The sequence below is a fragment of the Acinonyx jubatus genome, chromosome A2 (genome assembly GCF_027475565.1).
Source record: "Acinonyx jubatus isolate Ajub_Pintada_27869175 chromosome A2, VMU_Ajub_asm_v1.0, whole genome shotgun sequence".
NCBI classification, from domain to species: domain Eukaryota; kingdom Metazoa; phylum Chordata; class Mammalia; order Carnivora; family Felidae; genus Acinonyx; species Acinonyx jubatus.
Genome location: NC_069383.1, coordinates 22,850,833 through 22,877,404, shown reverse-complemented (window position 1 = coordinate 22,877,404; position 26,572 = coordinate 22,850,833). Strand labels below are relative to the sequence as shown.

At 42.0% G+C, this 26,572-nt stretch overlaps 1 protein-coding gene and 1 long non-coding RNA gene across 2 annotated transcripts; one reads left to right on the top strand and one right to left on the bottom strand.

Moving 5' to 3' along the window:
- Positions 1-214: 214 nt before the first annotated feature.
- On the bottom strand, positions 215-20,086 carry ZC3HC1 (zinc finger C3HC-type containing 1). Its single transcript, XM_015071062.3, has 10 exons — positions 19,889-20,086; positions 18,276-18,387; positions 13,819-13,969; positions 13,194-13,277; positions 7,472-7,599; positions 5,942-6,096; positions 4,668-4,911; positions 3,641-3,853; positions 2,772-2,978; positions 215-644 (listed from the first exon to the last, which is right to left on the bottom strand). Exons 1-10 carry the CDS (start codon positions 20,032-20,034, stop codon positions 576-578), a joined length of 1,509 nt encoding a protein of 502 aa, XP_014926548.1. The 5' UTR covers positions 20,035-20,086; the 3' UTR covers positions 215-575.
- On the top strand, positions 20,032-25,480 carry LOC128314719 (uncharacterized). The gene is made up of 2 exons (XR_008296643.1): positions 20,032-20,220; positions 25,279-25,480. It is a non-coding gene; the product is annotated as an uncharacterized LOC128314719 (long non-coding RNA).
- The last annotated feature ends 1,092 nt before the right edge of the window (positions 25,481-26,572 follow it).

Here is a 26,572-nt window from a genome sequence, read left to right as displayed (position 1 = left end):
TGTTAAAAAAATTTTAAAAATTAAAAAAAAATAAAAAATTAAAAAAAAAAAAAAAAGAAATACCTCTTTGATGAGAATCACAAGCAAATTTCAGGCTTTGCAGCCAATCTGAAAACGAAAATTTTGATTCTGCCTACTGCTCCGCTGACGTGTGCTCAGTGTCTGCCTTGTTTATAACAGCCCAGAGGCAAGGAGGAACACAACTCGCCGGCAGTAAGAATCCTAATAAGCATTTTATTAACACATTCTGTCACATTCCTGGGACACAAGAGTCTTCACAACACCAGCCCGTACTGACAGACACCAGAAGAGCTCAAGTGCTCGGTCCTCCATCTAGTTTAACAACCCCGCACTCCCTTAACAGAGCCAGGCTTGGCGTACTTCACCTGTCCAATCCCGGCACGGAAACAGGCTTCCCCTCAGGCAGACGGCAGACAGTGACGCTGCCTTTTACAAAGATGGGGGATCCTTGTGGTTAAACCGGGATGGAGAAATCCGCCGCCCAAAAGGGAATTCAGACTCTTGCTTCTCCAAGTCACTCATTCCGCTTCTCTCCAGGAAGGGCTGGAATATCTTCAGGATGAGCATAAGGATTCCCACTGCCGGAATATTCGGAATACCTTCCTCGATTTCTCAGAGAGACTCTATAGGTAGAAAAGCTCATTGTTAGAGATTAAATTCTTTTATAGAGATGAAAGACGGGTAACGGCGTTAAGGCTTCGTCTATAAATTCCTCCCACGGGGATCTAGGTACATCTAGAATTGAATAAAACCCATTTTATATTTCGTATTACTTTATATCGTATACATAGCACACACCTAAAACCAGACTAAAAATCTGCGTTCTGTCACAAGACTGCTAACACACTCTGAGCCTCTAACACATGGCTCATGTCCTCCCTCCAAGTATCTTCATCTGTCCTCATCTTTGTGAGGCTGACACTCCTGACCCACCATTAGTGCAGTGCACATATCCACCGGTTTCCGAATTGGCCCTGGTTCGTTATTTCTTGTGAACAAAGATTCACATTCGTGTGATGCTTCGCTGGGGTTAACAGTATAATTCAAGGCCAAGGAGTAAAATAAATGACTCTTTAGAGCGTAAACTATGACCCTGGCCTTCTCAGCTTCATTTTTAGCCAGCAGAGCTAATAATAGGAAGACTCTCACCGCCACTTGATCATGCCTATGAAGTGATCTGAGATTCTGAGAAATGGTGTTACAGGGAGACAAAACAATTCACTAAAAGATAAAAGTTCTCAGTGAATCAGAACACGCTGATCTCTCAGCCTTTGAGAGGCACAATAAAGAGTACAGGGTCTCAATGAGAACATAAGTAATAATCTAGCAGATAATCCATAAAGTTATCTCCAGTTTCTGACATCAGATGACATTTTCACTGTTTTCTCATCCTCTTTGTGGATGAATGTTTCAATAAAATAAAAGTCCCGGGGTGGGAGGTGAGGGTGGGGGGAGTTTGAGCTCTTACTAATGACCGAGGGGAATTTAGTTAATACGGTGACAACGTTAAAAGGAACTTAAGTTGAAAAACAACATAAGCTTTTTTCTAACATGAGGATCCTTTGTGTAGCCTCATTAAGCTCTGAACTTCCCAGTCACAGCAGCTGTGGGAAGGTTAAAAGACAAACCACCAAAAAGGATCTTAAAAGTCCTGGAAACCAGGGTCAATTATGAGGCCAACTTTTCCCACTACAAAAACAAAAAACCCCGTAAAAACCCTGTGGGATTTCTTGTTAGCAAGATAGTGACAGAGGGGAGTCAATAAAAACTTCCAGTACACTATTTCATGAAGATCTAGGCAGAAGAATTTACGTGCAGACATTTGTCTTCAGATAGCTTTATGTATTTTCAAAGGTTTTAAATTAGAAAAACGTAGATTTTCTTCCTGCGGAAAAACCTGGAAAGCCTTCATTTGTGTATTTAAAGGGTACAGACGTACATTCTCGGGCTCGCTATCGTTGTCCCCAGTAGAATCCCATGATCCTGTTGAGCCACGAACCTGGGACCACTTCTTTTAAACGTGTACCGGCAAGTATTATTTTACTTTGTCCTTGGAGGTTACGGAAATCAGAAATTATTCTATCTACACCGTGCTAAGAGGCAAATTTGGCAATGATCCAGCAAAGGAAAGAGAACCCAGTTTCCGTGATTCCTTAATGCTTACCCTCCTATCACTTCCATCCTTTACACACAGTAAACACGTGACCCGTCTTCTCAGCTGTCACGATGGATTTGCATTTACCCACATGTGCAGGTAGCAGCAGTCACTACTGCCGTGGCTTGCTGAGGCTCAGGGCACAAGTCTGGGGCTGTGGAACAGAGCCAAGTAACGTGCCCACCATGAGGAATGAAATCGCCATCTTGGGGTCAGGGCACAGGACTCAGACGGCTAAGCTAACTGGCCAGGCTCCAAATGCAAGTGACAGCAACTGATAGAAAAAGCAGCTGTTGTGCAACATGAGGCCGGAACAGCTGCCTCATCATCTAGTTCTGGTTCTGTGTTCCTTTTCTACTTTGAATCACTTTAGTTGAGAAGACAAAGAATTTACCAGAATGTGATGGAATGCCAAATGCTAAACTGCAGGAAGACTGAATCAGTTCCACGCCTGTTCTCCAGGACGAACCCGGACCCAGTCTAACCTGACTTATGAGAGCTGAGGGCAGGCAGGGTGCTAATTATAGGACCAGCCCCTGTTCCTCATCCCATAAACAGCGAGTGCTGCACACACAGAGGCAATGGCTTATCTCACCATGGAGTCTGTGTCAGCTGGCTGGCTGGACTGCTTGTGGGCCAAGAGGATGTTCAGCACGGCCTTCCAGCCTGGCTCTGCCGCGGCACTGGCATCTGCCTCAGTTCTGCCATCCTCCCTGGTATCCTGGCCAAATGTGACATTCACCCAAGGGCACCAGTCTCTGTGCTGAGAGGTGGGATCAAAGAAGCTTCGGGAAGATGTGTCCTGAGAGGAGGAAAAGAAATAGTGCTGATGAAGGGCAGAGGCCACGTCAATCCAGAGAGGCACTGCTGTGACTTGTCCAGTTCAGAATCTCACAACTGCCCACATTTCCAATTTGATGTCTCCTTTAAACACTGCCTGTGTCGGGGCACCTGGGTGGCTCCGCTGGTTAAGCATCTGACTTTGGCTCAGGTCGTGATCTCACGGTTCATGAGTTCAAGCCCCGCATCAGGCTGGCTGCTGTCAGTGCAGAGCCTGCTTGGGATCCTGTCTCCCCCACTCTCTGTCTCTCCCCAGCTCATGCTCTCAAAATAAATACACTTTAAAAAAAAAATCTGAACACTGCCTATGTAGTGCCCACTCTCTTTCCAAATTCTTTCATTCCCTTTGTGTTAAATCAACAGCACCTGATCAGGTACGTCCTCCCATCCCCCTGCCAGCCCCATGTGCTTGAAACAGTTACTACCCCCGCGGAATCCATTCCAAAGAACTGAAATGACAAACCTCTTCAAGTTTTTTCCTTTTGGTCACCCCACTATCCCATCTTGAAACTTATTCACATTGTCTTCTCACAGCCGCAGGACCACACCTGCTTCTCTGTACTACGCGGTGAGGGTCTGGCGTGCTGTCTGCGCTCCAGGACCTCTACACGCAGGTGGACTCACCGAGCTGCTAGAAGAGCAGAGGCGAGCCCGTTTGGCTCTCCGGAGAGGGCTAGATGGCACTTCCAGGCCAGTGCCGTCTCCTGTTCCCATACTTCGGGTCACAGGACGAGTTCTGGTGGTGGGGCTAGCAGCCTCTGGCTCAGGACGGTCAACGGGACTAGAAGAGTCCCAGCTCCGAGTTCGGGAGACGACAGGGCCTGGACTCCTTTCAGCCTGAAGGAAAGAAGAGGGAAGAGAAGTACACCAATGATGGAAATGACTATGGTCAGAAGACGTATTTCTAGAAGCAGGTGAAAACAAATACTTCACAGTTTAAACTGTGAGAATTTACTTTCTGAACTGTCGACATATCTAAACTCTTCAAAAAATAATCGATTTTTGTACAAAATCATGAATTTAGCTTCTGCATTGCAACTGGTGAATAAAAACATGCGGTATTTTGATCACTGTGGTCAGAACTAAAGCTTCCCCACCTAAGTTAACCTCCAACTTTTCCACCACAACACTTTTGGCAAGAATGCTTTTTTTTTTTTTAATGTTCATTTATTTATTTTGAGAAAGTGTGAGAGAGAAAGCATGCATGAGCAGGGGGAGAGGCAGAGAAAGAGGAGGAGAGAATCCCAAGCAGGTTCCTAGCTGTCACAACAGAGCTTGACGTGGGGCTTGGTCTCAAGAACCACTGAGAACATGACCTGAGCCAAAATCAAGAGTCAGAAGCTTAACCAACTGAGACATCCAGGCACCCCAAGAACGCTTGCTTACTTGCTTTATTATTTTAAATGTTTATTTATTTTTGAGGGACAGAGCACGAGCAGGGGAGGGGCAGAGAGAGAGGGAGACACAGAATCGGAAGCAGGCTCCAGGCTCTGAGCTGTCAGCACAGAGCCTGATGCGGGGCTCGAACTCATGAACCCTGAGGTCATGACCTGAGCCGAAGTCAGACGCTCAAGTTGGACTGAGCCACCGAGGCGCCCCCAAGAATGCCGCTTTTAAAAAGGCCACCCCAACAAGCCAAGTAAGTCTATACCTGCTCGGAGCCAGGGGAAAATGTGGCATCCTGACTCCGAGTCATCATCCTCCGAGGAGATTCAGGCACAAGAGGGAAGCGCTCTGCCCGCCCCTCAGGGCCTTGGATGGGGGAGCTGGTCAGGCCAAACGATGCATCCAGTTCAGTCATGGAAGACTCCATCTGCTGGAAGCCCCAGAGCCCCACCTTCCTCGTACACTGTGAACAGCTTATCAAGGACAGCTGCATGGGTTCCAGAGAAGAACTAGGTAGGAACAGAAAAGAAGAGTTTTCTCAAAAGGTAACACTTCCAAGGGACTAAGTGTAATCATTTGTGAGAATGCTTTATCTCATCAAATAAGTCTCTGGAACAGTTCAGTGGATTGGGAATCATGGCATCTCGAGGCCCCTGTCCTCTGATCTCAGGACCCCAACTCCAGTGTCGCTCACAAAGTTCCTACAGAAAGATCTAATGGTCTTGGTGTCATCTCGAAGGCAAGACTACATTAAAGGTTATTTTATAAATTTCTTCTGTTCCTTTTAAATGAAAATATTCCTGGGGCACCTGGCTGGTTCAGTCAGAAGAGCATGAAATTTTTGATCTCAGGGTCTTGAGTTCAAGCCCCACAATGGGTGTAGAGATAACTTAAATAAACTCTAAAGTAAACAAACAAACCTTAAATAAAAAATATCCCTTGATCTATCAAAGAATGCGTAGTTAAGGTAAATCAAGATTGGTTCAAACAGTTTTTTGGTTTTTTAATATTTTATTTTTAAGTTATCTCTATACGTAACAGGGCTGGAACTCATAATCCTGAGATCAAGAGTTGAATGCTCTACCGACTAGGCCAGCCAGGTGTCCCAGTTCCAACAGTTTTCTATCTCAGAGGGAGTCTATGCTAAATTGAGCAGCTGGAATAGAAATACCAACATGGAGGTTCAGAGGGCTCTGGCTGACGTTTCCTTTGGTAGTTTTTATGAACTCAACTGATTTTTCTTCCTTTCTATAAACAGAAAGGAGCTTCACTGCTTACAGGAGCACAAATTCCCAGCTGGGAAGCGATAGTAAAAAAAAAACCAAAAAAACCAAAGTTCGGGTGTGTCCAAGAATTCCCGCGTTCTAATTCTGGAACTGTTACTGATTCTTATCATCCCCTCACCACCCTCTTAGGTTTTCTTTTTCTGCTTTTCTGACAGGAAAACACCATGTGATCTACAAATACTATCAGTGACTGATGTAAACCAGTGTATGACGATGTCAAAGTTCATGTCACCCTGCAAATTCACTGACTGACCTGCATGCCCAGCCGCACAGAGAGAGGACGCAGGCAGTGACGTGGACTTGGATGTCTGAGCCTAATTTGCTTACAGCTTTTCTCTCATCCGTTCGGTGATCAAGTTCGTCTTCAAGCAGGTGCAGGAGAAGACTGATCTTGTCTTCTGTCAAGCACTATAAAGGAACCAAGGTTCCTTAAATTAAACGTCCAACCACAAAAATGACATATAATGATGTACTTAGATGGTTACAACGCAAAAATCATGAAAGAAGTGCCAAACACGAAGACAATTCTCTTCATTACAGAAGGCTTACTTCCAGGACAGGGCTAAGGTATTACAAACCTTCCTGAATTGCTCTGAATCTACTGACTGAGAAAGGTAGCAGCTTTCCTAGAACTACTAAATCTTTTCTTAGTACTAATTTGTTTTCAATTTACCAATTGCAGGGGCACATGGGTAGCTCAGTCAGTTGGGCGCCCAAGTCTTGATTTTGGCTCAGATCATGATTTCACGATTCATGGGACTGAGTTCCCTGTTGGGCTCCAAGCTGACGTGAGGAGCCTGCTTGGGATTCTCTCTCTCCTTTCAGCCCCTCCCCCACCTCGCTCTCTCAAAATAAATAAACTTAAAAAAAATCAATTTACAAGAGTGCCTTGGTGGCTCAGTCCTTTAAGCACCTGACTCTTGATTTCAGCTCAGATCATGATCTGACCATTGGGGAGATTGGGTTCTGCGCTGACAGTGAGAAGCCTCCTTGGGATTCTCGTTCTCCCTCTCTCTCTGCCCTTCCCCTGCACGTGCACTCTCTCTCGCAAAAAAAGATATTTACCAATTGCGGATTTTCTCTCAAACCTGTGCACTTCAAACCAAAATAGGAAAAACAGATTACTATTTATATCTTGACCTGACACTAAATTTACTTCTTGACAAAATGAGAACTTACCAAGGTCTTTATTTTTGTATAAAGAACTGACAGGGTGAACAAAAAAGCTGCCTTGGCTAGGGACAAGGGACATTTATAATAGGCACAGAGGGTAACACTTCAGTTAAAATCCAAATGGCCTCGCAACTTGAAGAAGCGAAATAATAGCTACTATTTCCTACAGTAAAGCTTGTCTCCAGAGTGTGTGCAGGGTGATGAAACAGGACACTAGATAGGGGCACTAAAGATAGGGCAGAGCATTTCTAATGTCTACTCACAGGGGAGAAGGGAGTTTATAACTTCTCCTGGAGTATTTTCTTTGGGAAATGATAAGCAATAAACCATATGAAGTCACATTTCAGTATCTTCTGTTAAATAGTTTAAGTAACAACTCAAGATAAAATTGAATGTATGCCATTTAAAGAATATCTAGAAGTTTCGAGGGAACCATTTACTTAACTGTCAATAGCTGCCCTTCTAGCAGAGACTGAAAAAGTTCAGTTGAGGGGCAAACAACTAGCTCTCTTCACAGCAATCTGAATCCTCTGGTCATTTAAGGAAATGCTTCACGTACAATCGCTAGTGACAACTGAAGGCCGCTGTAGGCTCGCTAAGAAAAACTCACCATAGTTTTCAAGTCCTCTGGCCTCAGGGAAGGAAGCTGAAGGTCCAAGTGACAAAGGCTTTGAAAACGATCTAGGAATTCGCTAACAAGAACAGCAGGCTCATCCAACGGCAACATCCCAAATCGATCTGCGGACAAGGTAAACTGGAAGATCATATTGGTGTAAATGGTGAAAAGTCAAAGACGTGTACGGAACAACAGGGGACAGGCACTGATAAAACTGATCGAGTACTTATATTAAGAATTATTGACTTTTTTTTGACAGAGCTGTGATGTTTTTGTGAACATGTGTAAAAAAGTAGATTTCTTGAGAAAGGTTTCTCAGAAGCAGTCAGGTCTAAGCTGAATTTGAGACCAACAACAGTGTGCAAAAGCAAAGGCCCGAAGGATGGCACAGGTGCGGAGTTTCTCAACAGTTTCACGGGACTGGAACCCAGTGCGCCTGTGGGGAAAGTAGTAGGAGACGGGGTTGAAGTGTAGAGAGTAACTAGACCACGATTTTACTAATGTATGTGAAGAGAAATTACCGAAAAGATTTTTTTAAAGGAGGAAGAGGTATTATAGGTAATATGCAGTAGTTTAGAGTAGAGATCCTAAAGGGCCAGCTGGGATGCAAAAAAAAAAAAATTAAGCTTAGCAGACATTAAAGTGACCTAAGGTAATAATCCCTGCAAGATACTGGTGGCATAAAGATGGAGAGAAGGAGCATCCATGTTATAAAACTCTTAATGATCAATGACACTTCATACTGTAAGAAAAATAGGACATAGTAATATATAGTGTTAAATTGGGATAATGATATCAACTCCCGATGTTAAATAGAAATCTAGCAGTGATGGTTTCACAAGCCCACAAGTATGTCACAACTTACCAAACCGTATACCTAAATATGCACATTTTATGTCAATTATTCCTCAATAAGGCTGTTTAAAAAATGGGGGGGGGGGGGCGGGTTCCGGGTGGCTCACTCAGTTAAGGGTCCAAATCTTGATTCTGGCTCAGGTCAACGATCTCACAGTTGTGAGATCGAGCTCCATGTGGGGCTCTGTGCTGGGTCAGACTCTGAGCTGGGCACGGAGCCTGCTTAAGATTCTCTCACTCGCCCTCTGCCCCTGACCTGCTTGCCCACATATATGCGTGTTCCTGCTCTCTCAAAAAAATAAATAAACAGAAACAGAAAAAAGAAAAGAAAGGGCACCCAGGTGGCTCAGTCAGTTAAGTGTCCAACTTTGGCTCAGGTCATGATCTCAGTTTGTGAGTTCGAGCCCCGCATCAGGCTTTGTGCTGGCAGTACAGAACCTGCTTTGGATCCTCTGTCTCCCTCTCCCTGCTTCTCCCCTGGGTAACCTCTCTCTCTCAAAAATAAACATTTAAAAAAAAAGAAAAAGGAAGAAAAAATCTCTTTTCCAGTTTTATTACTGAGAGGTACAGGGGCACCTGGGTGGCTCAGTTGGTTGAGCGTCTGACTCTCGATTTTGGCTCAGGTCGTGATTTCACGGTTCATGAGTTCAAGCTCCACGTTGGGCTGTGTGCTGACAGTGCAGAGCCTGCGTGGGATTTTCTCTCCGCCCCCCCCACCCTCTGTCAAAATAAATAATATATAAAACTTAAAAAAAAAAGAGAGAGATACAAAAGTAGTTAACAATAGCACTTTTGTCCGCCATTTATTGTATCATTAACAACCAGATTTTGGTCTCTAATATTATTAAATATTATCAAACTATTTAAACTTGTTGCCAGTAACCAAATATGTCAAAAATATATGCCATCAATTTAAAAAGATGTATCATTTTACAAGGAATGTCTGATTATAAAAAACTAAGATCAACAAAAAAGGTATGGACTTTACAAAATCAAGTGAGGTTTAACAATAAAAATAAAACATGTTCTTTTTAAAAATTTTTTTTTTCAACGTTTATTTATTTTTGGGACAGAGAGAGACAGAGCATGAACGGGGGAGGGGCAGAGAGACAGGGAGACACAGAATCGGAAACAGGCTCCAGGCTCTGAGCCATCAGCCCAGAGCCCGACGCGGGGCTCTAACTCACGGACCGGACCGCAAGATCGTGACCTGGCTGAAGTCGGACGCCCAACCGACTGCGCCACCCAGGCGCCCCAAAATAAAACATGTTCTGATGACCAGTGGCTCAGGTTTGACAAAACTTAGGAGAAAAAAACAGATCCCAATGTCCTTCTGATCACCTTCCAACTTAGGGTTTGGTCTGATTCCTACAATTCTAAGAAAATACTAGTAAAAATTGATGACGGCAAAAGAGCAAACAGAAGAAATTAAACCCATCATGTAAATGTTTTAACATGAATTAAAATATGTTTTATAACTAACATGTGAGTATTTGGTCTACTTCAGTGTTGGATATGTTCAAAATAATCAGTCTAGTAAATTAGTAATTATAATTATTATAATTTGAAATGTTTAAAGGGATTTAGTTTTGTTTGTAAATACTGGTAAATGTTAGAAAATTACCTACAAAACTGTATTTATTAGATATGCTTAATAAATAAAAGCACTAAAAGTACAGATAGTTGTCGGTGTTCCTTTCTTCACACTAAAGTCTCTTGAACGTGAAAGAACCAAACCAAGGGATGATGTAACTGAAAGGTCACATTTCAGATTTGGGAGGTAGGATGGATAGGACCAGGTGGTGACAACAGGGAAGAGCATCTAAGGTGACTTCCAGGTTTCTGGCTAGGACAACTGGTGGCGGCGGGGGTGGGGGGTGTCAGTACCATTAACCAAGATGGAGAACATAGAAGATGAGGAGCAAGTTCTAGGTATAAAATGAAGCATTCAGTTTTGTATATGTTGAATTCCAGGTCTGCAGCAGATATGGAAAAGTTTAGAAGGCAGCTGGAAATGAGTCAAGCTCAAAAGAGAGGTCTGGATAGGAGTTAGAGGTATGCAAGTAAGTAGGTGGCAGCTGAAGTTATGAATAGGACCAAGAAAGCTGAGTGTGTGTAGTACCAAGAGGCAGGAACCACCAGCAGGGTCCTGGGCGGATCCTAGAAACCTGGACAGGGCACACGGAGAGACGATTCACATCCTCAAGGAGCGAATGTGGTTGTACTATCCAGAGAAATAGCTGGGCCAACAGCAGAAACTTCTGTTACCATGACCTTCACTTTACAATGTTATTTCTTGGGTCACCTGAGTGGTCAGTTGGTTAAGTGACCGACTGCGGCTCAGGTCATGATCTCGCAGTTTGTGAGTTCGAGCCCCGCATCGGGCTCTGGGCTGACAGCTTCGGATTCTGTGTCTCCCCCTCTCTCTACCCCTCCCCTGCTCATGCTCTGTGTCTCTCCATCTCTCAGTAACAAATAAACGTTAAAAAAAAAATTTTTTTTTAAGTGTTATTTCTTGGGGTGCCTGGGTGGCTCAGCTGGTTGAGCGTCCGACTTCGGCTCAGGTCACGATCTCCCGGTTCATGGGTTCAAACCCCACGTCGGGCTCTGTGCTGACAGCTCAGAGTCTGAAGCCTGCTTTGGATTCTGTGTCTCCCTCTCTCTCTGCCCCTCCCCTGCTCATGCTCTGTCTTTGTCTCTCAACAATAAATCAATGTTTTTTAAAAAAAAAAAGTTTAAAAAAAAACCTGTTATTTCTCGGGGCACCTGGGTGGCTCAGTCAGTTAAGCATCTTACTCTTCCTTTCGGCTCAGGTCACAGTCTCACAGTCTGTGGGTTCAAGCCCTGCATCAGGAGCGGAGCCTGCTTGGGATTCTCCCTGCCCCTCCCCTGCTCACTCGCTCTCTCAAAATAAATAAAAACGTAAAAAATGTTTAAAAATCATTTCCTAACAGTCCCTTTCTAGCACCTGTTCATCTATCAGTAGATGGCACTCTATGAACATTTTCAATCTATTTTTTTTTCCTTCTTAGTGGTTATTCATGGAATATTCCCAGGTGTCAGTGACCCTGGAATTAGCCTGAGTTGTCCTACTGAAATAATAAAAAGTATACCTACTTTTTGGCACTAATGTCTGGTTAAGCATTAAGTTTTGCACCTGGTCTTGGTGAGCCCTCCAGAAGGCTCTGCTGTAGAAGTTACTCACTCAGCAGGAATATGCCCATGTGACCAGTAAAATATTTAAAACTCCCACTTGTGACTACATTTTGGGCTCCCTCATTCTGAAGCATTTTGTGCATATAACACTTAAGAGTCTTTAAGAGTCCAAGATACCATTGGGGCACCTGGCTGGCTCAGTTGGTAGAACACACAGCTCTTGATCACAGGGTCATGAGTTCAAGCCCCACATTGGGCATGGAACCTACTTTAAAAAAAAAAAAAGAATATAGATACAATTAAAAAGAAAAAGAACTAAAAGAACTTTAAAAGACATGAAAATATTGGGATGCCTGGGTGGCTGAGTAGGTTGAGCATCTGACTTCGGCTCAGGTCATGATCCCCGGTTTGTGAGTTTGAGCCCTGTGTCAGGCTCTGAGCTAAAAGCTCGGAGTCTAGAGCCTACTTCGGATTCTGTGCCTCCCTCTCTTTCTCTGTCCCCCCCACCTTGCTTGTGCTCTGCCTCTGTCTCAAAAATAAACGTTTAAAAAAATTAAATTAAAAAAATATGAAAATATTAGCAACTGCATCACCGTAGTATTTTTCACAAAACAACTCCTAAATCAAGATCCTAAGACCAGTAACAAAGGAGCTATCATGTATTTTATAAGGCAGGGCATTCTAGAGTATGAGGCTTCATAAAATTCCTGTCTCTTTGCCTAAGTATAAATTTTGGAACCATAAAGTAAACATATCCTGCTGTTAGTTTCCCAGAATACATAGTCAGATTCACTCTAAAGTAGCTTAGTTTTTTAAAAAAGTAATGATTAAAGTCAATAACTCAAGTGAAAACAATCACAAATTCACCGGATTCAAGAGAGGGCGCCTTGCCAAGGCCCTTATAGAGGCCGTCTTTGGCTTCAATGCTGTTGTTTATATTGTGTCACTTCACTGGGACAAATTATACATTTGTAATCACTCTCATTTGGCTTCCCGTGAGTTGGTTTTAGGAACCGAACCCCAACTCCATTTAACTGCCACAGTTAGTGCACCAAAGGAAGCCTGGGGAGAACATGGGACTGCTTGCTATGGGGGGCAAAGCAGAGAGTTTGAAAGCAGATAAAACCACAGTTTTGCCTCCTCACCAGTTGGTTTTAAGATTTCTGATTCTGGGTGCCGGGGTGGCTCAGTTAGTTGAGTGACTGACTCTTGATTTCAGCTTGGGTCATGATCCCAGGTTCGTGGGATCGAGCCCCGTGTCAGGCTCTACATTGAGCCTCTTTTTTTTTTTTAATTCTCTCTCTCTCTCTCTCTCTCTCCCTCCCTCCCTCCCTCCACCCCTCTCCCTTACTTGCATGTGCGTGCTCTCAAATTAGAAAATAAAATAATAAAACAAAAATAAAAACGTTAGGAAAAAAAGATCTCTGATTCTGTTTCCTCACTTAAAAAACTGTGTTGGTAATCTACCTCCCAGGGCCCCTGTGAGAATTAAATGGGATAATGTATGCATGGCTAAGCTGTCAAATGCCCTTAATAAAGTTAAGTAATAACCTAACAAGTAAATGAATGTAAATTCTTCTTTAAAAGCCTAAATAGAAAGGAAAAAATGAAACTTCAAAGACTAGATTTTCACAAAGAAACAGACAATATTAGAAATGCAACAACCAAGAAGGGATGGTCAATGGGAAATCTTGGAAATAAGTACCTGGGGAGGGGCTGTCTGGCCAGAAACAGAACTTCTCATGGGCGGTGCACAAGGCTTTCTTCAGCTCAGCACATCGGTCCTTATCTGAAACCCATACAGGCAGCAGTGCCTTAGAAAACACTATATGGATTCAAAACCTAATGACTAAGAACCTTTAAGAGTGTGGATAGAATTAAAAATAAAAATGACTAAAATAATTTTAGAAGATATGAAAATACTAGCAACTGCATCATCTTAATATTTTTTTCAGAAAACAAGTTCTAAATCAAGATCCTAAGGTCAGTAACAGTATTATGTATCTTATAAGGCAGGGCGTTCTAAAGCACAAGGCTTCATAGAAGTGCCTTGTCTCTTTGCCTAAGTATAAATTTTGAAACCATAAAGTAAATATACTCTGCTGTTAGTTTCCCAGAATACAGAAAGTCAGGTTCACTCTAAAGTAGCTTAGTTTTAAAAAACAGTAGTAACTGAAGCTAATAATTAGGACAAAGACAATCACAGATTCGCCTTGCTATATGTAACAGTACACATTCTTTGATCAAACACAAGTGACTGGTCTTCTTAGAAAACCAGTCTAATATATCTTTGAAAATGGAGGAAAACGTAATTTGTACTTTATACTTACATCTGTCAAAATCAAAAGCTGGTTGTAAACTGGCACAGAGAAAAGCCTGACAGCTGGAACACTTGAGCATATCACATTCAACTGTGACCCAGCCGTACTTTGCACAGACAAGTGGAGACAGCTCAGAGGGCTTACCTGCCCATTTCAGAGAGTATTCATGTTAAGAAAAACAATGCTGCAAGTATATTAAGATGAGTAAGTCAGAAACAAAAACTTTAACTCATTCTTTACATATATAGGAATAAACACGTTAGATTAAGAGGAAAAGCAAGTAAGGAAAGTTTGGAAAACTAATTTTTACTTTTTTATTTTTTATTATTTTGAGAGAGAGAGAGAGAGAGAGAGAGAGAGAGAGAGAGAGAGAAATATCCCAAGCAGGCTCCATGCTCAGTACAGAGGCTGACATGGGGCTTGATTCCAAAACCTGGGATCATGATCTGAGCCGAAATCAAGAGTTGGATGCTCAACCGACTGAACCATCCAGGCACCCTGAAAAACTATTTTTAAAGCACAGGCAGGGCGCCTGGGTGGCTCAGTTGGTTAAGCCTCTGACTTCAGCTCAGATCATGACCTCATGGCTCATGGATTCATGCCTCACATCGGGCTCTGAGCTGACAGCTTAGAGCCTGGAGCCTGCTTCAGATTCTGTGTCTCCCTCTCTCTTTCTCTGCCCCTCCCCTGCTTGTGCTTTGTCTCTCAAAAATAAATAAATGTTAAAAAAAATGTTTTTTTAAAGCACAGGCACATACTTCACAGAACAACGGAAGTCATTTGAGTAATAACCAGAGGGAAAAAATTTTGAACTTTTCCTCTACAAAGCCCTATGTATTCTACATGTTTAAAATGTTGATGCTGGGGCGCCTGGGTGGTTCAGTCGGTTAAGCGGCCGACTTCGATTCAGGCCATGATCTCGCGGTCCGTGAGTTCTAGCCCCGCGTCGGGCTCTGTGCTGACAGCTCAGAGCCTGGAGCCTGCTTCAGATTCTGTGTCTCCCTCTCTCTGACCCTCCCCTGTTCATGCTCTGTCTCTCCCTGTCTCAAAAATAAATAAACGTTAAAAAAAAAAATTAAAAATAAATAAATAAATAAATAAATAAATAAATAAAATGCTGACGTTATTAATGGTTGTGGGGTGGAATACAGAAGCCATTCCCTTTCACTTATTGTGAAATACTAGAGATTTAAAAACACTTGTAAAAGTACAGGGATATGCCTCAGCAATAAGGATGGTAAAAGTCAAACAAGCAGAAATATTTTCTGCCACTCATCTATGCTCTTTTATTGTACCATGTTTGCTTTTACATTCTAAAGAATAGTCAGTAAAATTAATAATAATAATATTCTTCATTATTTCCCCTGCCCAAAATTTGATTATTATGAACTAATGTGTGCACGTAGTCTATGTGTGTTAAACAGGCTGAGAGTACCCAGAGCATCTAGAAGTATGCGCTTGGGAAAATGTCCTAAAACATTTATTGATCTTTAAAACTCAATACTCAACATTTTACCTAAAGAGCTCTATTTTACAGAGCACACACACACACACACACCAACACACACACAACACATGAAAGAAGATGCAGGAAAGTTCTATATTTTTATAAGGGATACAGGAATTTGAAAACATTCTAATATTAGCAAAAGAAGGACTGAAGCCTAGAAAACAGAATTTAGATATAGATGTTAAAGGAGTTGGCATCACCTAAAATAAAAGTAACAGAATTACTTAACTGGCTAAGTGAAAGAAATGATTATCATACCCCAAGCGGTGGTCAATTTATATCCAATGAAAACAAAAAAGAACAAAGGACAAGGTTCCTTTGCAGAAAATGAGGAATTAGTGTACGGCAGTAGATGATTAAAATACCTTCCTCTTCCTGAGAAATTTAGTCCAAGAGCCATCAGGTGGTGAGCAAGGAGAACAGCCAGGAGGGTGAGGGAGGCAGTTCAGCACAGGGTGTCAGAACCCAAGTTGGGTAAAGAGGGGCTGCACCTTGAGGTGTTGGGAGTCAAGTGGAGTGTAAAGAGAATCTCTACAGGGCCCCCACTCACCAAATCAGGGATAACTGTAATATCAAAACATATAATGATAGTAACAGATTAAAATCCACTGAAAAAGCAGCTCATGCTGCTACAAATAAATTACATAAAGTTTGATGAGGAATGGGATATTTGCATATTTTCAAAGCACCTCTGCACAAAACACTTTTTTTAATGGTTGTTTGTTTTTGAGAGCTAGAGAGAGAGAGAGAAAGAGCTAGAGCAGGGTAGCGGCAGAGAGAGAGGGAAACAGAATCTGAATCATGCTCTAGGATCCCAGCTGTCAGCACAGGGCCCAACTCGTGGCTTGAACACACGAACTGCGAGATTATGACCTGAGCCTCGGAGGTACCCCCCCCCCCCCGCCCCCGCCCTACTTTTTAATTACAAAAGAAGTGTTACAATGGAAAAGACGGGCAAAGATGGGCAGACACTCCCTAATCAAGTGATCAAAGTGATTATCACCAGGAAAGGGATAACACAGTGAGAACACAGCACCATTCTGTGATATTCCTAAACTACTTGAATCTAACTATAAGGAAACATCAGATGGATGTGAATTGAGGTACTCTCTACAAAACTACTGGCCTGTAATCTTCAAAAGTATCACGATCATGAAATTCAAGGAAAAACAAGAATCTCAACTGGATCCTTTTGCTATAAAGAATATTATTAGGGGGTACTTGGGTAGCTTAATTAGTTGAGCATCCGACTCTGGATTTTGGCTCAGGTCATGATCTCATGGTTCGTGAGTTCGAGATTGGGCTCTGTGCTGACAGCAAAGCACAGAGCCTGCTTGGGACTCGCTCTCCCTCTCTCTCTCTGCCTCTCCCCTGCTCACTTTCTTTCTCTCTCTCTCAAAATATTTAAACTTAAAAAGAAAAAAAAGAATATTATTACGACAACTGATGAAATGACTGGGGTCTGAGAGTTGGATGGCAGTAATTTATTATGTGAAATTTCCTGATTTTGATGGCTGCATTGCAGTTACATAGGAAAAAAGTCCTGGTGTGTAGGAAATATCTGGGGGTAATGAGGTATCACTTTGGCAACTTACTTAAAGGTAGCTTAGAAAGGAAGTTCTTTGTAACCTGTGCAACCTTTCTGCAAGTCTATAATCGTTTTATATTTTTAAAAAATCACTCTAGTGAATAGAAAAGGGCACAAGTGATGGGATGTCACCTGTGAGATTAGGTTACAAAAAGAGTTTAGCTTCTGTCTTGCTCTCTTTCACTTGCACACTCCGATGGAAGCCAGCTGCCACGGTTTGTGAACGGTCCCTGTCAATAGGCCCATGCTGCAAGGTACACAGGGAGGTCTCTACCCGAGAGCCACTATAGAGCTGAAGCCCTCAATCCAGTAGCTCGTGGGTGAGCTTGGAAATGCATCTTTTCTTAGCGGAGCCTGGAGATGACTGCAGCCTGTGAGGAACCCTGAACCACAGGACCCACGTAAGCCATGCCCAGATTCCTGACCCACAGAAATTGTGACAAAAAATGTGGGTTTTTTTTTAATGTTTATTTATTTTTGAGAGAGGGTGAGTGAGCGGGAAAGTGGCAGAGAGAGAGGGAGGCAGAGGATCCAAAGCTGGCTCTGTGCTGACAGCAGGGAGCCCAATGGGGGAGGGGGCCCTCAAACTCATGAATCATGAGATCATGACCTAACCTGAAGTCGGATGCTTAACCTACTGAGCCACCCAGGCACGCCCCATGTTTGTTGTTTTCAGCCATTAAGTTTTAGTGTAATTTGCTATACAACAGATAACTAATAATATAGGGGAAAATCCAGAAAGAGACAGGAAGTGTAGTATACATAGCCTCATGCTATAATCCTGGCTCTGCCATTAGCTAGCAGGCTGACCAAAGGCAAGTCACATAACCTACCTGAAACTGTTTCCTCTTCTGATACCTATTTTCACGGGTTTAAGGTGAAGACTGAATGTGATAATATACATGAAAACACACCACATACAAATGTTAGTTACTATTCCTTTTCCTCTCAAGCTCTTAGTGTTTTCTTCTGCAAAAAGAAAAGGTCAGAGGCACCTGGGTGGCTAAGTTGGTTGAGCATTTGACTCTTGATTTCGGCTCAGGTCATAATCTCGAGGTTCGAGAGTTGGAGCCCCATACTGGGCTCTGCACTGACAGTGCAGAGTCTGCTTGGGGTTCTCCCTCTCTCTCTCTCTCTCAAAATAATTAGTTAACGAAACAACAAAAAGCAAAGGCCAGATCATCTCAAATATCCCTTTGAGGAATAACATTTTATGATGCTAATTTTCCTATAAAATATCTTACCAAGTTTAATTCTTTTTTTTTCCCCCAAGTTTAATTCTTAAATTTACAACATCAAAATAAGTGCTGTTATTCCTCGTTCCAGGAGCGGAAAGTGCAACTCACGTGAACTAATAAAGAAGGATATAGAAAATGTTTCCACTCTGCTAAAGAAGGCTTCTTTGCTTGTAGATTCCAATGGCGGCTGTTCCGCTTGGGGTGACCCATTAACTGACTGGAATGTGGCAGATGTGTCCTTCCTAAAATAAAGTGGCAGAACTCTCAGAAATCTTTCACAGCATCACTTTCCCTAAACATTTTGCATCTCGCTTTTCGGCACATCACAGTGTCAATCACGCCACGCTGGATTTTAACCTTTCTAAAAATCATTTCAGTAATGTCATTCCTCTGCTTAAAATTATTAATTAGCTTCACAATAATTATTAAATAGAATCCAAATTCGTCAGTCTGGCATTCAAATTTCTTTACTGTTCGTTCATATCTAAGTTTCAAGTAATTTCTACCTCCACTAATCCTATACCGGAGAACTTCTAGCTCACATACTGTTCTCCAACAGTATTTCACACAACTTTAGTAAACACAAAATGAGACTCAAAGCTTCTATGCATTATAAGTTTGAGCCACCTTACAAATCGAACTCCTTTAAACACAGAGAAAAATAATTTTGATAGGTTTCTACCTGAGTCGACCATTGATACCCACTCTCCCAAAGCAGAGTTTCAGAATTCAAATCAAAGTAAAGATCCTTTGGGCAATTTCATGAAAAAAATTCAGGGAGGAAAAAACCCAACAATACAATTATCTATTTTTAGTGAAAGGCATTTCAACAGCACCTGGAAGGGGTAGAGGGAGGAATCCTTGAGGACAAAAATCATCTTAATAAAAACAGGATGACAGCAGCTATTATAACTCGAAAGATATAAACTCATTCTAGGAATCTTTCTCAGAGAGCCAGCCTCAGGGAGGTGCGGTTCTTGAAAGAAATTCAGAGGATCCATAAACTTGGATGAGAAAAAAAGCGACGTTTATTTTATTAACCTCTAGCTGAAATTCAGCACTTCCTTCAAATACGAATGAAGGTACTAAAAAACCCCTCACAAAACATAGTAGCATCAGCAGTACTTATGAATTTGTCACCAGTGGAAATCACAGGCATTTTGTCACATTACGGTTGTTGAACATGTTGTGAAATATCACTTATGCCCATGATTACTTCAAAATTATGGTAAATAATAGACTTATTACTAGAGATAACTTAACTTTCCAGTAATGAAGCATGTTATTGCACTTTTTTTCTTTTTACTATCTTGATAACCGCATTCTAAAGTAATTGGTCCCCTTTATGTTGCTATGCACTTTATTTTATGCATTTAAAAATATTCTGAGAAGGGATTCATAAGCTTTGCCAGGCTGCCAAAGGTGTCTAAGGCTCAAAAAAGATTAAGAAACCCCACTAACAGATGTCAGGTGCATATTCAGTTAGCAGTCGCCTTTTTTACCCTTCCGTCCCCAACCCGTTTTATAGCAAAATGCCGCCCGTGGTGCTGAAAGCAGTACATCCCGAGACTAAAACCGAGTAAACGTAGTAAACCCGGTCTCTTTCAGATCCCGGGACGTTGCCAACCCTGCAGACAAAAGTGCCGACCCAGAGGATCCCCCCCACCCCCCGCCCGGGGCCCGCGTTCCCCAAACCCTCTCCAATCCGCCGGCGCCGGACCCAGGGTGGACTCGTGAACTCACGCTTCGGCGCCTCCTTCTTCTGGAGCAATCCCCTCATCTATCAGCTGCCTGACTTTTTGGGGCGTCCCTTCTGGGGAGCGAATAACCGCACCCCAATTCTTTTCAACCCCCGCGGCAAACGCCTGCCCCTCACTGGGCGCCGCCATCTTGGTCCGTTGCCGACTTGGTTCCCCGCGGGCTTGAAGGCTCAGGAACTTCCGTTCTGCGCGGTTAAGATCCTCCTCTGGAGGCGCGGTCCGGCGCGTTTGCCCACGCAACTCGCAGAATCTGACCGCGGGGCCCACCCCTTCGTGGCCATCTTAGAGCGAGGTAAACCCTCATTACAGAACGAGGTAAACCGCCTTGGGAGCTCCTAGTGTTTAAGCCTAGGTTGAGGCTTATGATGTGGGGTGTTTGGAGCGGTGTTTCTGCAAATTCGACAGGGATGGGGGGCCAGGTTGAGTCTTAAATTAATTAACTGATAGGGCCTTCCTGAGTTCCGTGTTTTTACAAGGGAAGAAATGGCGACTGTTTCTTAAGAGTAAAGCATTTCGAACTTTTCTTAAAAACCGAGTTACAGTGGGTTTCTGAAAGAGAGAGAGAGAGCGAGTGTCTGTGGCATTGGCACTGAACACCCTCCCTCCTTTGTCTAACAAGTATTTATTGAGTGTGCCCTACTGACGCCGTCCTAGGCGTTGTCAATGACAGCGAACAAAGGAGACAGGTGTTAGTGAAGTTAGACATTCAACAAATACGTTTTCCTGTAGTTTTGAGATTATGATTAGAAATGCTCCGAAGACGTACTAAGTACTAGGGACCCAATTTAGTCTGTAAATTGTCCCGGGACAATCAGGTGCTGGAGCTAAAATAGGTGTGATTGGGGGAAAGAGATCAGATTGGAAGGAGTTTGTCTCATCCGATCAACTGGCAAAAAAGACTTGTGACTGAGCAATAGGCCGAGATGAAAGTGGGACCACCTTTAGCATAGGGTCGTGGAGGCAGTGTTGCACCACCGAGGGCCCCCTTTAGGAATAAAGAACTAAATCTCATAGCTCCTGGGAGTACCACCAGCAGGAAGCCCTTCCCTCAGCTGTCAGTTCCTTGAGGAGTTACTTGAATGAAAAGAGCCATTTGCCTTCCCCAGGGAATCTGCATCCAGGGACTAATCAAGAAGGGGATATAAAAGGCCCAGCATCCTTGTCCCAACTCAGGACAATGCTAAAGGGCCATCCAGCTTTGGAGTTTCCTGTAGGGTCCCCTGGGGCCAACCTTGAGACTTCATGGCAGTCCAGCTTCTTCCCTGCCCTATCCTGCTTCCTTCCCCTCCTTTCCATGGTGTTAATCCCAAATGCCCTCTCCCAAACCCTCTGGCATGCTAATCTCACTCTCAGGGTCAATTTATCCACTTTGTTTATCCCAGGGAAGCAGACAGTTCTGCTGATAGCTCCAGCTGTCAGACTGTCTTTATTGTATGTGTGGGGTGTTGTTTATTTATTTATATTTTAGTAATCTCTATACCCAACATGGGGCTTGAACTCACAACCCCCAGATCAAGAGTCGCATGCTCTTCCGACTGAGGCAGCCAGGCACCCCTGTGTGTGTGTGTGGTTTTTTAAATGTGAGAATATACAAAAATTTATGTAAGTACGCTTTTTATGCTGTGTTGGACCTCTTAAGAATGAGTCAAATATACTATGTTTGCTAAGTACAATTCTTCCATAAAGTACAAAGATGTGTCCAACAGCAAGATTGACGTTTTCAGTGAAAATTTAATTTCCATAAAACATGACCAAGTTTTTAAATGGGTATACATTTATCAAACATTTTTTATTTCTTATGGGCTACTTTTTATTGATATGTAACTTACATAACATAACATGGTTTTTAGTATACTCACAGAGCTGTGCAACCATCACTACCATCTAATTCCAGAACATTTCATCACTCCATGAAGGATCCTCATACTCATTAGCAGTTATTCCCTATTCCTCCCTTCCCCCAGCCCCAGGTAACCACTAATCTATTTTTTTTTTGGTCATTATGGATTTGCTTTTGCTGGGCATTTCATATAAATGGAGTCATACAATATGTATTTCAGAGATTTTTTTTTAAGTAATCTCTACACCCAACATGGACCTCAAACCTACAATGCCGAGATCAAGAGTTGCATGCTCCACCGAATGAGTCAGGCAGGTGCCCCGATATGTAGCTTTTCGTATAATGTCTTCAAGGTTCATTCATGCTGCAGCTTGTATTAGTACCTCGTTTTTTTAATGACTGGATAATATTCCATTGTACGGATGGATGCCTTATTTTGTTTTTCCATTCCCCGTTGATGGACGTTTGCGTTGTTTACATTTTTTGACTGTTACGAATAATGCTGTTGTAGATATTTGTGTCCCAGTTTTTGTGTGGACATAGGTTTTCATTTCTCTAGGGTATATATCAAAGAGTAAAATTTGAGTCAGCTGGTAACTCTAACATTTTGGAAACTCTTAAACTTTTCCAAGGTGGCTGTACCATTTGACAATCCCATTAGCGGTGTATGAGGGTTCTAATCTCTGCACATTCCTGTCAACACTTATTGTCTATCTTTTTTATGTTAGCTGACCTAGGTAATGTGACGTGCCATCTTTTGTGCTCTTGATTTGCATTTCCTTAATCATAGTGGTGAGCATCTTTTAAAAATTTTTTTAATGTTTATTTATTTTAGAGAGAGGGAGAGAGACAGAGCGAAAATCAGGAAGGCGGGGTGGGGGGGGGGGTCACAGAGAGAGAGAGGGAGACACAGAATCCAAGGCAGGCTCCAGGCTTCTAGCTGTCAACACAGAGCCTGACGCGGGGCTCGAACTCACGAACCCTGTGAGATCATGACCTGAGCTGAAGTCGGGACACTTAACTGACTGAGCCACTCGGGTGCCCCAAGTATCTTTTCATGTGGTTATTGACCGTTCTTATTTGGAGAAGTGTCTATTCAGACCCTTTGCCCATTTTTCAACTGGGTTGTCTTTTTGTTGAGTTTTAGGAATTCTTTATGTATTTGTGACATTAAACTCTTCTCAGATACATACTTTGCCGATATGTTCTCCTATTCTGTAGGTTGTCTTTCACTTTCTGGATAATGTCCCTTGATGTGTAAGTTTTAAATTTTGTTGAGATCCAATTTTTCTGTTTTATCTTTTGTTACTTATGCTTTTGGTGTCATATCTAAGAATCCCTTGCCAAATCCAAGATCGTGAAGATTCACCTCTATGTTTTTCTTCTAATACTTTTATGGTTCTAGCACTTATGTTCGGGGCATTGATTCATTTTAGATTTATTTTTATATATGGTCTGAGGAAAGAGGTCCAGCTTGATTCTTTAGTGCGTGGAAATCTAGTGGTTCGAGCACCATTTGTTAAGACTGTTATTTCTGCATTAAATGTACTTGGCACCCTTGCCTAAAATTGGCCACAAATATAGGGTCCATACCTCTTTTTAATGAGGCATGTTTACTAGTGTTTTTTAATTTCTTCATTATATGGTATTTATAGTTTGTATTTATCCAAGGATTCCTTAAGTCTATGAGACGTTGTACATGTTCTTTTTATACTAAAAGAATTAAACATGACTGTACATTTTTCCTCGAGAGAAACTTTTCTGGTTAATCTATAACCTCACAGATATATAAAAGCAGGAGCCTTTTACCCATCCAGGTCCCTTTGCCTTTATGCCAATAAAATTATCTAAGGCCAAATTCAAAGAACTTTTATTATCTAAAAAGTTGCTAATGATTAAAATCAATAACATGTCATAATTTCTTTATTTTTTACTCTGAAAGTAATAAAGTCATATTCTAAAACTTTCTAAAATTAGAGATAAGGAGAAAACAATCCATAATTTCACTCTTCACACAATAACCATTAGCATTTTTCATCATTTCTCTCTTTCAGACTTCGTACTGATTCCACTTAAACCAGGGAATCTGTGAACTTGGATAGTATACTGGGTTGAATAGTATCCCCCACTCCCCCCACCAAAAGTTATGTCTCCCTAGAACCTATAAATATGACCTTATTTGGAAATGAGGTCTTTGTAAATGCAATTAAGTTAAGATGAGGTCACACTGGATTTGAGTGGGCCCTAATCCAATATGACTGGTGTCCTTATAGAAAGAGGGAAATTTGGACACAGAGATGCACAGGGAATGCATCATGTCACAAGATGGGAGTGATGTAGCTACAAGCCAAGGAATCCCAAGGATTGCCAGAAACCACCAGAAACTAGGAAAGGGACATGAAACAGATTCTCCCCCAGAACCTCCAGAAGGAACCAGCCCTGCTGACACCTTGGTCTCAGACCTCTAGCCTCCAGAATTGCGGGAAAATACATTTCCATTGTTTAAGCCACCTACTAAGTGGGATGTTGTAATGGCAGCCCAAGCAAGCCAATACACCAAGGAAACTAATAGGGGAAAAAGTTCCAGGATTTTCACAATCCCCTAACTGAAATTTAACATTTCTGTCAAAAGAAATGTAGGCAATAAACTACAGTCGTATTTTTTTTTCTTTTTTTAAAATGTTATTTAAATTCCAGTTTGTTAACATACAGTGTAATATTATTTTCAGGTGTAAAATATAGTCATTCCACACTTCCATAAAATACCCTGTGCTCATCACAGTAAATGCATCCTTAATTCCCATCAGCTGTTCAAACCACAGTAGTATTAATTGTACTGTCACTTTGTCACCCATAGAAATCCAGATATTGTCATATACCACTAGAGTTACTGCAAGTACCTTAAAATATTGTTTATACCGTTTTAAATATAGTAGTTATGGAGACTCCCACTCAACTTTGTTATTTCATGTGTTAGTATAAGAGGCATATGATTTACTATATCAAAAAATTCTTTTAATATTTTGATAGCTATCTTTTAGTATAATTAGTCTCCTTGGTAATTTTATACATTTTATTTTATGCATTAAAAAGATTATTCTGAAAAAAATATCCATAGGCCTTACCAGGCTAAAAGAGTTTCAGAATCCTTGATTTAAGCAGTGAAATTTGCATGGAGAAACAAGAACATAGTCTTGTGAAATCTCTCAGGGGAAATGAAAGTCAGTGGAGTTTTTCAGCCTACCATGCAGCATGGATAAAGGTATTCCCAGATCCACCCAGACCTTGACAAATTATCTTTCCCATTTAGAGGAATCCTCCCTCCCAAATCCTATTCCTTTGTTTGTTTTTCGGTGTGAAAGATTATTCAGGTGCTGAAAGCAATTCCAACTTTGCTTGAATTTATTTGGAGTGTCCTTGGATTTCTTTACATCTTTTCATTTGCTTTTTGCTGTGTTTGTAAATTTACATCCTAAAAGACAACGTGCTGTTTTGGGACTAAGAGATCTTCACTCTTACTGTTTCCACCAAAGGACAGAAGAATGTCTGCAGGTTAAAAAAGAATAACGAAATCCTGTTAAAAACTAGTAAGAATGTGCCCAAGACATATTGTATAGAAGAACAAAAACTGCCTGCAGAATACACCGTGTAATCCCATCTGTGTAACAAACTAAAATAGAATACCTGCATGTGTGTGTAAAAGATCTGGAGGGGCATCTGGGTGGCTCAGTTAAGCATCGAACTCTTTTTTTTTAATGTTTATTTATTTTTGGGAGAGAGAGTGGGGAGTGGGGGAACAGAGAATCCCAAGCAGGTCCGTGCTGTCAGCTCAGAGCCCCATGTTGGGCTCGAACACACGAACCATGAGATCATGACCTGAGCCGAGATCAAGAGTTGGATGCTTGGGGTGCCTGGGTGGCTCAGTCCCTTAAGCGTCCGGCTTTGGCTTAGGTCATGATCTGGCAGTTCACGAGTTCAATTCCCACATCGGGCTCTGTGCTGACAGCTCAGATCCTGGAATCTGCTTCAAATTCTATGTCTCCCCCCCCCCCCCAAAATAAATAAATATTAAAAAAAAAAAAAGAGTTGGACACTTAACCAGTTCAGACGCCCCCAACATCCAAGTCTTGATTTCAGCTCGGGTCATGATATCACAGTTGTGAGATCAAGCCCCATGTTGGGCTCCTGCTTGGGATTCTCTCTCTCTTCTCCCCTTTCCTGCTCATGCTCTCTCTCTCTCTCTCTCTCTCTCTCTCTCTCTCTTTCTGTGTGACTCTGTCTCTCAAAATAAAAATAAACTTAAAAAAAAAAAGATCTGGAAGAATAGACATCAAACCATTAATGGTCTTTTGGGGGTGGAGAGTAGGATTGGGTAGCAAGTGAATGGGAGAGTTTCACTTTTTCTATATCTTCTATTTACAGTTTATGCAGTAAGGATGTATTCATTATTTTACAAATCAGAGTTTGATATAAAGACTCAAAATCATTTTCCATGTGGCTATTGGACCAATCTTGGGACTATTACAACTTTATGTATTTTTATCTTATTTCACCTCTCCCAGCTGACTAATTAAAAAGCATTTTTTAAGAATCTACTTTGTGTAGGGTGCCTGGGTGACTCAGTCGGTTAAGCATCCAGCTCTTGGTTTCGGCTCAGGTCATGATCTTACAGTTTCGTGGGTTCAAGCTCTGCATCAGGCTCTGCACTGACAGTGCAAAGCCTGCTTGGCATTCTCTCTCTATCCCTCTCTCTGTGTCCCCCACGTGGGCTGTCTCTCTCGAAATAAATAAACTTAAAAAAAAAAAGAATCTACGTTACGTAGGAAA

Bases quoted from the DNA above. Each gene is read 5' to 3' on its own strand.
- ZC3HC1 (XM_015071062.3), bottom strand. From the start codon at position 20,034: ATGGCGGCGCCCAGTGAGGGGCAGGCGTTTGCCGCGGGGGTTGAAAAG. The intron at 3,854-4,667 runs GTATAGACTTAC...TCTTTCCTTCAG, and splicing joins TTTCCCCTGGCTCCGAGCAG to GCTGAAAGGAGTCCAGGCCC. The intron at 645-2,771 runs GTGAGATAAGCC...TTCTACCTATAG, and splicing joins CAGCTGACACAGACTCCATG to AGTCTCTCTGAGAAATCGAG.